The 12,683-nt window shown below is 40.5% G+C and overlaps 2 protein-coding genes across 4 annotated transcripts in view; one reads left to right on the forward strand and one right to left on the reverse strand.

Annotated features, from left to right (window-relative positions):
* LOC114553116 (zinc finger protein 271) overlaps positions 1-12,683 on the forward strand; it is a 687,947-nt gene that overhangs the window by 417,864 nt on the left and 257,400 nt on the right. The gene's annotated exons all lie outside the window — the stretch shown is intronic.
* The window catches only part of LOC114553117 (zinc finger protein 239), a 134,890-nt gene that overhangs the window by 63,817 nt on the left and 58,390 nt on the right, over positions 1-12,683 (reverse strand). For all 3 annotated transcript variants that reach the window (XM_028574280.1, XM_028574278.1, XM_028574279.1), the window contains exon 5: positions 1,486-1,491. In XM_028574280.1, the coding sequence (XP_028430081.1) occupies positions 1,486-1,491 (6 nt within the window). The remainder of the gene's footprint in view (positions 1-1,485; positions 1,492-12,683) is intronic.

Raw genomic sequence — 12,683 nt, forward strand, 5'->3', positions numbered from 1 at the left:
CATGTGGCTAGGGTTGGGTACTGTTCAGTTGTACCGGTACCAAAACCTGAAATTTGGTTCCGGTACCCAACAGCACCTTTTTTCGGTACTTTCCCTTTGTAATAACAAAAGAATGTATTTCAGTTGTAAAAATAATTTCAAACCTATTTATCCTAGAGTAACTTTGCTCAGCCCGCACCTCTGTGTGTGGGTGTGTGTGTGTGTGTGTTTGTGTCTGCTCTCTGTCAACATGTGTTTCTTCTATCAGGGTGAAAATGTTCCACCAACACAAGTTCCGTTTTGCAGAGCCAAAGTCGTTGTGTCCGGAGCTTAGCGTCGCCCAAGACTATTGTGATTAGAGTTGTCAATCTTCCTCTATAATACTATTCAAAATCCATTTTGAGATTTATTATTATTATTATTATAACATGGGTGTTTATTTCTCTCATATGTTAACCTGTGTTAATTTAGACTAACAGTCCAATGGAGCTAGCTTCAATGAGTTGTTGTTGATAAAGGCTATAATGACTTCACCAGAACTGCTGATGGACTAACGTTATGGCAATTACATTTACGATAGTAATGCAGAGAATTGCTGCTAAAGTAGGAAGTCTTTCTGGACGTTACTTTACCTCGTCAAGACATTGGATATATATATATATATATATATATATATATATATATATATATACATATATATGTATATATATATTTTTTCTAAGTATTTAAATACTCGATAATGTCAATTTGCACATCGTTAACACAACGATATCTCACCAAACCAAATGCAGATAATCCAAAGTACGTCCTTTGAAGAAGTGAAGAAAATTTTGGTCTACAAACCGTAAAATTTCATTAAAGTGATGGTTTGGAGTAATTTCACCCTAGGGTCCTTTGCACCATGAACTCGAGGCAAACAACCCCCAGAATCTTTTTTCACCTGGGTCGAACATTGGGAGATTTTTGTAAGTAAGTGCTGTAGTATAACTAGCAGGAGACAAGTTATAACCAAGGTAAGTTTGGAAACATCACATTATTATTAATAAATATTTTTGTTGTATCTCTTTTTGGTATTTTTATGTGTTGTAATTTGTAGACATCCCTAAGCAGTTGTCTTAAAACCTAGTCAATCCTCAGCCTGATGGTCTCTCCTCCTCAGCCTGGCTCCCCTAGTCTCTCCTCCTCAGCCTGACTTGGCCTACAGAGGAGCACAACTAGACTAGGTCAAGCCTCTCTTCATCAGTTATCCTGGATTTATAAATTCTACTTTTGTGCGATACCCCCCTGAACACTGACCTGAACATGGCTGGTATCAGAGTCCCAGTCTGCTGCCCCGAATCTCACCGAGCCCACCGAACTACAGAGGAGCAACTAACGGAGCACACTGTTGCTCAGCAACAAAGTTGATAGTTCAGTTATATTTCATATTAGTATTATTCATATTTTAAAGACATTCATATTAATTAGAACAGTTTCCACTTTTGCTAATTTTTTGCACAACTTCACCTTCTTCTTCACATTGAAGTCTGCAATTCAGTGTAGTGACAGCTTTTCAGAAAACCTTTAAATATTCCACTTTAGTATCATACATATTTGGTGTTATTTAACATGTTAAAGAAATGTAAACTAATTAATACGATTCCAACTTTTCCAACTATTCTTACTGCTTCCCCTTCTTTCACATTAAAGCCAACAATCTAGTTAAACTTTAGCAATTTAGCTTTTCAGCATTCACAAGCATTTTCTGCAGGAAATGCATTTTGTAGTTACTTTTCAGATTAGTTTTTACCCTTCCTTCATGTTTGTGATAAACTGAAGTATGATGTTATAAGAGTGTTATAAAAAAGAATAAACCTGTAAAAAAGAAAGAAACGAAATGTCGAAGTTCAATTCAAGTCAGTTTATTTAAGAAGAGGACAGATCAAATTAATAAAACAAATGATTATACATGGGTTAAACATCTTATTTTGAAGCTAGTGACAGTCTGCTGATTTAAGCCTTGATATAATTTAAACAGATGAGTTATAGAAACAGTTGTTATAAAGTGTGAAATTAGCTTCATAGACCAAAACCGTTTTTTTGTACCAGGCGGTAAACATTTATATATTTCTGATGTAAAGTCTGGATTTTTCCACATGGGGGTCTATGGGGAATGATGCGAGGAACTGTTCAGTGACACACATAACAAACATCGTTTTCAGCATCTTAATGAGATATTAATAATCACTCAAATAAAACATACATAACCTGACACAAGCTAGCATTAGCTCATTTCAGTATCAGGACAGTCACTTAACTTACTGTTAGCTTAAAAGAAGGATTAATGTTACCTTTTGTAATATTAAGTTCAACACTTTAGTAATAGTATAATATTGTAAAACACATTTTTCATCCGTGAAATGTTATTCCATGTTGCATAGTTTAGCATTTCTTTCACATGAACATCCAAAAGCAGTACAACTATCTTTTTCTGAGTCTGTAAGATCAGCTGTCTGTCCCAAGATGGCGGCGGAACAGACGCAGTTTAAACACATTAACTGTTCTAGTCATTTTTTAAGCAGCAGCAGCAGCCATGTTCTGATTAAAGCTTTTTTCGTCTTAAGTGACAATAAACTGAATATTTCTGCAATTTGACAGTAAACAGTGATGGGGATTTTACCAGGTGATTAATTAAGAACAACAAACACTTCTTCATTGCAGCATTAGTTAAATAGCACTAGCAGTTGAACCCTGAACTCAGAATATTTTATTACAGGAAAACAAACTAATTTTGAGTGGAATAAATCCCTTCAAAGGGAGGGAGTGTAATGTGTAGTCCTAGCCAGGATAACATCCATGCTGTTCAGAAGATAAAGTTACTGCTGATCAGCCTTCAGCGAAGATCAGAAAATAAAAACACAGCTATCAGGGCATGAGGAGGAGGTAGAGCTGGGCAATATATCAATATCATATCAAAATCGTGATATGAGACTAGATATCGTCTTAGATTTTGGATATCGTAATAGGATATAAATGGTGTCTTTTGCTGGTTTTAAAGGCTGCATTACAGTGATGTCATTTTCTGAACTTACCAGACTGTTCTAGCTGTTCTTTTTGTCTTTACCCACTTAGTCATTATAGCCACATTACTGATGATTATTTATCAAAAATCTCATTGTTTAAATATTTTGTGAAACACTACAATATCGTTGCGGTATCGATAGAGGTATTTGGTCAAAGATATCGTGATATTTGATTTTCTCCATATCGCCCAGCCCTAGCAGGAAGAAACAGCTTGGCTCTGAAACATGTTCACAACGAGGCAGTGTGAACGCGTTGGTGTCTTTTAAGGTGACTACTCTGAGAAAAGGTTTTCCCACATTGATCACAACTGTAAGGCTTCTCTCCAGTGTGAATGAGCTGGTGTTTTTTAAGGTGACTACTCCGAGAAAACATTTTCCCACATTGTTCACACCGGTACGGCTTCTCTCCAGTGTGAATGAGCTGGTGTCTTTTAAGGTCACTACTCTGAGAAAATGTTTTCCCACATTGTTCACAGCAGGATGGATTCTCTCCAGTGTGAACGCTGGTGAGATTTAAGGTCACTACTATGAGAAAATGTTGTACCACATTGATGACAGCTGTAAGGCTTTTCTCCAGTGTGAAGGCGTTGATGTTTTTTAGGTTATTCGGTCGCTGGAAAGCTGCCCCACATAGATCACAGATGTAAGGCTTCTCTCCAGTGTGAACTCTCTGATGAATCTTTAAATATCCAGATGTTGTGAAGGATTTGTCACAGTGTTGACAGTGGTGACGTTTGGGTCCCTCTCCTCCTCTCTGTTTCTATAGCAACAGACAAATACAGAAAGAGAGAGAGAGTTAGTGAACAACTCAAAATTTTCACTCTTCATACAATAATTTATGAAAAAATGAAGGAAAATATGTGTCTGTTGCAGACATGATATTATGAAAGCAAATGTACTTTTCATAACTTTTATAAGTTCAGAAATATTCTAAATTTTTCAGGCAAGTTTCCCCATTCAAATGATTGGCAATTTAAAAACTAAAACATTTGCACAATCTCTTCAGTTTTACTTTGCTAGAAATTCCATGGTAACTTTAAAATAAAACAAACCTTTCATATATTCTGGGTATTTTTCATCCTTTAAGGTGAGACACGGCAGGCAAAAACATCGTTTTTCTTCACTGGTCAATTTTGAGATTTTGGGATATTTGTCTTCAACAACATGTCTTCTTTCAGACTTCTTAGTCTTTATTTTACTACACTTTGTCTGTTTGCATCTAAATCATCCCGCTGCTCCGCGATCGCTGTCGGCACCCTGTCATCACATATACCGTTGGAAAGCTCTCTCTCTCTCCTCTACAATGCTGTCAGATCCAAATATGGTCATATCCTTTTTATCAGCCACCAATTGTGAAAGTAAAAGGGGGGGGATTTAACTCTAAATGCGCAATCTCATTGGCTGATGCCAATTTCTGACAACGTGATTCGTTTGGAATAGACCTTTTGAGTGAATGAATGAAAATGACTTCACGTCAATCAATCATCGAAAAGAGTACAGCAGTTGTCACTTGCAAGGGGGAAAAGGAAAATTAATGATGGATTACCCGGTGAAATGCCCTCGGGAAGCGCATCTGAACGTAAGCTGTCGATGGGAAACCGGAGGGGTGGTTTAGATATAAGCCAATCTGTAAATAAAGGTGAAGCACACGCTACACAACAGTGTCTACTTGATTGATGATTTAACTTGTCCTAATTGTGGTATGTCAGGGCTGAAAATTAATATTAGATCCACAGAATCATGGCTTCTGTAGCAGTTTATTGCTCGAGTGCTGTCTGTGTAAAGATGACAAGTACCGCAGGAGCGTGTACACGTCTACGCGACTTCGAGATGAGTCAAGAAACGATGTCGCATTTGATGTGAATGTGCGAATGGTCCTCTTGGCACACGAGTTAGGATTGGGATATGCAGCTCTCAGAAAAATAAGCAAGGTGTTGGAGCTCCCTGGCCTTCACCTTAAAACTTATCAGAGGCACGGCCAGAGAGTGACAGGTAGGCTATGGAAACGGGGTTGTGTCAGAAAAGTTGAAGCAGCCTGTAGAATTTCTAATGTCAAAAATGGCCCAATATGTGTGGCTATTACCACCTTGTAACATAACATTACTGTAACAATATTTGTTTTGTATGGATGGAATAAGGATGTATTTATAAGAATAGAATAAAATGCCATCTCATTCATTATATTGTGTTGCAGTGGTCAGTTTACTTACTTTTACAGTACAGATTATTGTGTACTGTATCTATAAAAACAAAACAAATGAACAGTTATTGATACAATACACATTTAATTTTAGTGGCAGAAATTGAGAGGGGTCTGGAGTCACTTCACAGGACCAGGGACCAGGTCAGGCAGGCCTATGCGGATATTGATGCAGATGTGGCAGAGCTGCTGAGGGAGGATGCAGATGCGGTCATAAATAACAGTGTGTCTTTTGATGGCAGAAAAGAGGGTTCACATCACACTATGGGATCGGGGTGTGCATCGATATTTTTACAGGACTGGTGATCGACTTTGAGGTTCTATCCTCCTATTGCCATGCGTGTGCCCTTAAAGAAGCTGCCAGGCATGAAGGAAAGATTACAGATGAGGAAATTGACAGCTGGAGAGAAACACATGACTGTGCACAACATCTTAGGGGCTCAAGCAAGGGTATGGAGCAGGAGGCAGCGAAGAGGATGTGGGCCAGGTCCGTGAGTCACCACCAGCTGAGATACATTCAGATGCTATCAGATGGGGACAGTGCTGCATTCAGGGAGGTGGTATCCCTCAACCCATACCCTGGGCATGAGATAGAGAAATTAGAATGTATCAACCATGCCCATAAGCGTATGGGCACAGCACTACGCAAATTAAGTGCTGAACGCAAATTGGGGGAAGGGTCTGGGAAAATTAACGGCCAAAAAATGTAAAACGTAAAATAATTATAACAGGGGGGCAATTGTAAATAACCAGGGTTCACTAGACAAAATGAAAAAATAGATCTGGGCTGGTGTCCGCCAAGGTTATTATAGTTTTGCGTTTTTCATTAGTTTTTATTTTTATTTCGTTTTGACTTTTTGTTTTCAAATTCAGTATAGTTTTAATTAGATTTAAAGCGGTTTTGCTAGTTTAGCTTAGTTTTTAAGTTTTGAAAATGCTTAGTTTTAGTTTAGTTTTTATTAGTTTTAGTCTTTTTTTCTAATATGGGTTATTTATTGGGGGCAAGATTCACAAAGGTCAGAAAAAAGTATTGTGTAATAATAACTCAACAAAAACATCATACAATTTTAGAAATATGTATTCACAATGTATTCAACAATAACACCAGTACATAAAATGTACATATGATGATGAGCACAAATACAGTATCTCACAAAAGTGAGTACACCCCTCACATGTTTGTAAATATTTCATTATATCTTTTAATGGGACAACACTGAAGAAATTACACTGTGTACAGCTTGTATAACAGTGTTAATGTGCTGTCCTCTCAAAATAACTCAAGACACAGCCATTAATGTCTAAACCGCTGGCAACAAAAGTGAGTACACCCCTATGTTAAATTAAAATAGCCCCACATCATCACATGCCCTTCACCATAGATTGGCATGGTTTTATGTCAGTTAGCCTAATAGCTGGTTTGATTTGCAGTGAGAAATGATTTTATGGAAAGTACCCCATGCCACTCTAGGTATGGTGAAGGTATGTGATGATGTGGGGGTACGGTGAAGGTATGTGATGATGTGGGGGGGCTATTTTAATTCCAAAGGCCAAGGGAACTTTATCAGGATGCATAGTATCCTGGATCCATGAAATCACTGACCTTTAAAAATAACCATCTGCCTGCCTCTATGGGAATTTAACATAGGGGTGGACTGACTTTAGTTGCCAGCGGTTTAGACATTAATGGCTGTATGTTGAGTTATTTTGAGGGGACAGTGCATTTACACTGTTATACAAGCTGTACACTTCATACTTTATTGTAGCAAAGTGTAATTTCTTCAGTGTTGTCCCATTAAAAGATATAATGAAATATTTACTAAAATGTAAAAAACACTTTTGTGAGATACTGTATGTAAACAGTCTACACAAGACGCAGCAGTAAGTGCAAAATGTGCTAGTAACTGTGTCAGGAAAAAACCTAAATAGCCAACAGACTAAAGAAGACATAGATAAACAGGTGTTTTGAACTTTGGTTCGAGTAAAGTGATGAACTTTTTGAAGTCAGTCGACTCCCACAGTTGTATAGCTAGACATCCCAGTATCAACACACACATATTAACCCACGCTTCCTCACGCTTTTAGTGTTCATGCATATTTACTAACCAGCAGCTATCGGGTCACCGGTGAAAGCCCTCCTGTAGTGTTCTCTGTCCTGCGGTTGTCTCCGTCATGCTGCCTGGCCTTGGCCCCATACATCCACGCCCTGTACCGGGGTTATATTAGCTTCTGTTTCGGGGGAAGGGGGCTTTGCGTTCTCCTTGCCCTGTCACTGCTTGTTAAGGTTAGCTAGGTTAGCCTCCTTGAGCGCGCTTCTCAAATGTACTTTCAAATTTGTGGGAATTGTCCACTGATTTTACCACCTTCCACTGCAAGGCACTTGCTTTTATCTGACACAGTCATAATCAGATAGGACTCTGCCGCTTTCTTCAGACTTTCGGTACCGCTATGATGCCAGGCGAAGGGCACGGACATGTTGTGTTCAATTTGACATGGAATGTCGGAATTTCTGGGTTCCCAGTCGGAACCTATATGTCTACGGCATAGACTGAATAAAACAGGTCGGAAATGTCAACTCTGAAAGATAGAACGTTATTTGCTCTGTGAAAGACATTGACAAAGACAAAAACTAAGGACATTTACTCGATAATTTTATTTCATTTTAGTTAGTTTTGCAAACACACATTACAGTTTTAGTTTAGTTATCTTTTTTTTGTAATGCCTCGTTTTTATTTTTATTTCAGTTAACGACAATGTTTTTTCCCATCTAGTTTTCGTTATTTTGTTCGTTTTCGTTAACGATTATAACCTTGGTCTCCGCCACAGCATGTCCTGTGACGAAGTCCCCTTGCACACCAGGTGCAACTTGTCCTGGTGTTGGTATAGGAGAGCGGAGGAAAATGGAGAAACTCCAGAGAGCCACAGGCTCCATGCAGGAAACTTTTTGTCTCGGGAGGTAGGCCAGAAGCGGATACCTGTGTATCACAGCATGTCAAGTGACAGCCTGCTGCAGCGCATGCAGCATGGTGGCACTGAAAATGCTAACGAGTGCCTCAACTCTGTCATATGGGCTCGCTGTCCAAAAACAGTGTTTGTGGGTAAGAGTAGGGTTGAGGCAGCAGCAAGTATGGCCATTTCAACTTTTTATGAGGGGGCCTCTGCCATGCTTGCCATTATGGATAAGCTTTGGCTGGAAAGCACTGTCGTTACCGTCACCACCATCAGGGAAACAGACGTTCTGAGGATCACAAAAGCCGAATCCATCCGGTCTGAGAGTGCAAAACGTTGCAGAAAGACTCACAGCACAGCTAAAAAGCTGAAAAGGCATCAGGAAGAGAGGGGTGAGGGGCCTACAAATGGTGCAGGCATGGCAAGCTAGGCTTTCAACCCTCATGGGTGAACTTTGTGTTCTGTGTGGACATTGTGTGTTCCGAGGGACATAGAAGACTAGAGTTGCAGTACTGATGATAAGTTTGTGTCTGTATTTGTGGTTCTCTGTGGTTACTTGAAGGTCTGATTTGGCATTGTTTTATTCAGTTGTTGTTGTTCATGGCCTACATTGTTATAAACAATTACTTGGCCAGCTGTTTTGCTTGTTAGCAATGTTTTAATATAAAAATGTAATTTTACAATATAATTTAAAAGCCCATTTTTTCAAAATGACTTTTCTCAGTGCTGGGTCCTAAATTGTTTCTATTGTATATAAATAACATTTGTAATGTGTCTAAAATATTAAATTTGGTTTTGTTTGCTGATGACACCAATTTGTTTTGTTCTGGCAAAAAATCTTGAGCAGCTTTTGGATACAGTGGAAACTGAACTTGATGCTTTAAAACGATGGTTTAATCTTAAGCTGTCTGTGAACATGAATAAAACTAAATACATAATATTTGGATATTGGAATTCTAAGTCTTCTAGACAAATTACGTTAGACAATATTGAAATAGAAAGAGTAAAACACATTTTTGGGAGTTGTCCTTGATCACAAAATATCAAAGTCCATAGCTATTCTGAATAAAACCAAAAATATTCTTAATACAAATTCTTTGCATTTATTATATCAATCCCTCATACTTCCATATGTAACTTATGGTGTGGAAGTTTGGGGGAAAACATATAAAACAATTATAAATCCAATCTTCTTAATGCAGAAAAGAGCAATTAGAATTATAAATAGGGTAAATTATCGTGAATCGACAAATCAGGTACTTAAATTTAGTGAACATGTACAGTACAGGCCAAAAGTTTGGACACACCTTCTCATTCAATGAGTTTCCTTTTTATTTTCATGACTATTTCCATTGTAGATTCTCACTAAAGGCATCAAAACTTTGAATGAACACATATGGAATTATGTACTTAACAAACAAGTGTGAAATAACTGAAAACATGTCTTATATTTTAGATTCTTCAAGGTAGTGTAGGATTCTCGTAGGGTACAGATTTGATCATTGGCAAATTATCAAAGATGTTTTATCAATATTAATAAAGTTATGAATAAGGTTATTAATAACTGTATCAAATCGACAAACCATCAAAACGGGGCACCACCAAGACTTGCAGGGTGGTGCCCCGTTTTATGTACGAGAATCCTACATAATGGTGCCCCGTGTGAGGCCTGTTAGAACCAGCGTTGTTACAATAATTATACATAATAATCCATAATTTTTGAATATAATTTTTTTTTTTGAAAAAAAAAAGAATTTTATTTTTGAAAATTATAATTTTCCCGCAACATATTTAACACCCCGTGCGAGCGTTGAATACCTGCTTTAGTGCAACATTTAGGCATAATTGTCCATACTTTTTTTCAATTTTAAATATAAAAAAAAAAAATCTGTGATCTGTGAATTTTTCAGTGTGTACATTGGTTAGTAGACAACAACATTTTCACGGTCTACTTTAACCCTTGACAGTAACGGCTATTAATCAACTGAGGTGTCCGGGCCTCTACGGCCACCTGACACGATCGGGTTGGTGGTAAATGGTAGTAATTAGCTTAGTTAGCAGTCAAGATTTTCACGCTCTACTCGATCTTAAAGTTATTAATACTAACACTCGGATTTTTGACAGTAACAGCTATTACTCACCTGAGGTGGTGCAACTTCTGTGACCACCTGATAGAATTGGGTTGGTGATAAATGGTAGTAATAAGCTTAATTAGCAGTCAACACTTAAAACTAAAAGGAACTACAGGTTAAGCCTTTCACCTGCTCCTTGAATCAACTTGTTCACAGTTAATTTTCCTTTGTCACCACAAAGGAATTGAGACCTGGTAGCAATCTCTTTACTAGAGGTAAAATGAGTCGCTTTGAGTACCAGAGGCTGGAGGCGAAAGCTTCCAAAGAGCCGACCGACAGTCCTGCAGAATGTGGTTGCTTGTCTCATCCTAGACTCTGAAGAGAATAACCGTGATAGTTGTGGAACTACCTGCAATGAAATACTCCAGGAACTATTGGCTTACAGGGCACAGCCGTCTTGGATGCCAAAAGCTAGCATACAAGGCTTGCTTGGCCAATTGGTGCTAATCTATCAGAGCCAAACCCATCGGCAATGTGCTGTCCTCCAAGCACAGCTCGCACTGCTGCAAGACAGCTATGAAGCTGAGCAGCGCAAAACAGCCTGGCTTAGACAGAGAGTCCACGCCAGGCCTGATGAGGTCTCCCGGTTAGAGGAGAGCCGTGAGGACCTCTCGGCACAGCTCCGGCGTGCCAAGCAAAGAACAGTGTTCTATTCTCCTCCTCCTTGGTCTCCTCACAGTCAGAGACCCCATTTCTCTCCGCCACCTCGGCGAAAAATCCACTTGTCTTCTTTCCAGAGAAGAGACCGTTCTTCATCTTCTTCTCGTCCTCCTACTCGGAGAGACCGAACTTTTTCATCTCCGCTACCTCGGCGGAGAAAACCCTCTTCCTCATCTTCCCGGAGGAGAGACCCTTCTTCTTCTTCTCCTCCCCCTAGGAGGAGAGATCACCACTCCCCTGCCAAAAGGGGGAGGAATGTCTTGCAACATCAGAGGAACACAGGTAGAATCAGAGTTCCGTCCACTGACAAACGGTGCGAGCCACAAAGCTCGCCATCCCGCTTTGATCAGACTCCATCCCCACTGCCAAAGGGGAGGAGCCGTCTTCTCCTGTTCTGAACGACCCCCGCCGGCTCCAGAGACATGATCTGATCGAGCCTTGGCTGCATGATACTCTCAAACTACGACAGAGTGACCGGTGTGACCCAACGGAACGGGTAAGTATGCTGACACCTTCACACGTCCAAAAAGCACGTGATGCTGCCTTTGACCCTGAGCCTGACCCTCCTACCACATCCAACGGTCCAGCAGACCTGGATGAACCTACTTGGCTCCCCTCGGAGCCCCCAGTCACTTCGGTTTACTCAGAGACCACGGCTAGCAGCCTAGTGAACTCCAGTAGGGAGGTGTCAGAGCTGGTTATAGGTGAGAGTTATCAATAGCTTCTATTGGGCCGTTTGCTGGAAACAGGTGCTCCACTCCGCAAGGAGACACCCCAGCTAATTTCTGATTGCAACATCCTGCTTCCTGAAGAAACCATAACTTCTCCACTCGTTAAAGAGGAAGAAAACCTCCAAACCTTGTGCGGTAAAAGTGGATCAAAACTTTCACCCACTGCAATGGATACTTTGTGTAGCTCAAAGCCACACTCTGCCTGGACTTCACTACCACGAAAGGGGGAGGGAGCTCCCGATGACTCGGTCAACACGTGCCCCTCCCAAAAACAAGGTCTGTATCCAGCAGAACTGTCAGACTCCTCAAAGGGGCCTGACACTGATTCGTCATCAGCAGAACTAGACCAGGGAGGTAACCTAAAGGAGCCCAGAGTGCTCTCTGAAACCACGACGCCTAGCGCCTCACAAATCCCTCCCCTGATATCCTGGGGAGACCCTGCCCACAAGGGTACAGATACCGCAGCAGGAGAAAAAGGGGGTGTGAGCACCCTAGCCCTGCTGGACTGCGTCTCCAGAGTAAGTCAGACACATTCTAACACGTCTGCAGAAGTCGTTAAAACAATGCTTCCCCTCAGTACACCAGTATTAGGCATAGCATTCAGTGGTAGCATTCCCAGCTACCTGCCTGATAAACCGCCCATCACAAAACCTGTTTTGGTCGATATCACACCCCAGAGGATGACTCTGGTGCATCCTAGTCTCATCTGTATAAGTGACACAGAAGACTTGGGCAGCGGTCACAACCAACTGAGGCCGGGCCCACTCGCTGACAGCCACCGGGGACACAGTCAGGCTCAGGTCGACACCCTGAGGCCACTTGATCCTGCAGGCAGTCTGCAAGCCCCAGACGGACAAGTCACCGTCATTCATTAGCAAATGGCCATGATTCTTCCAGAGCCTGATCCTGGCTCTGACTTTTCTTTGCCGCCGGCGAGCACACAGCCGCCGCAATCTGGCAGCCTCGACTT

This window comes from Perca flavescens, chromosome 3 (genome assembly GCF_004354835.1).
Source record: "Perca flavescens isolate YP-PL-M2 chromosome 3, PFLA_1.0, whole genome shotgun sequence".
Lineage (NCBI taxonomy): Eukaryota > Metazoa > Chordata > Actinopteri > Perciformes > Percidae > Perca > Perca flavescens.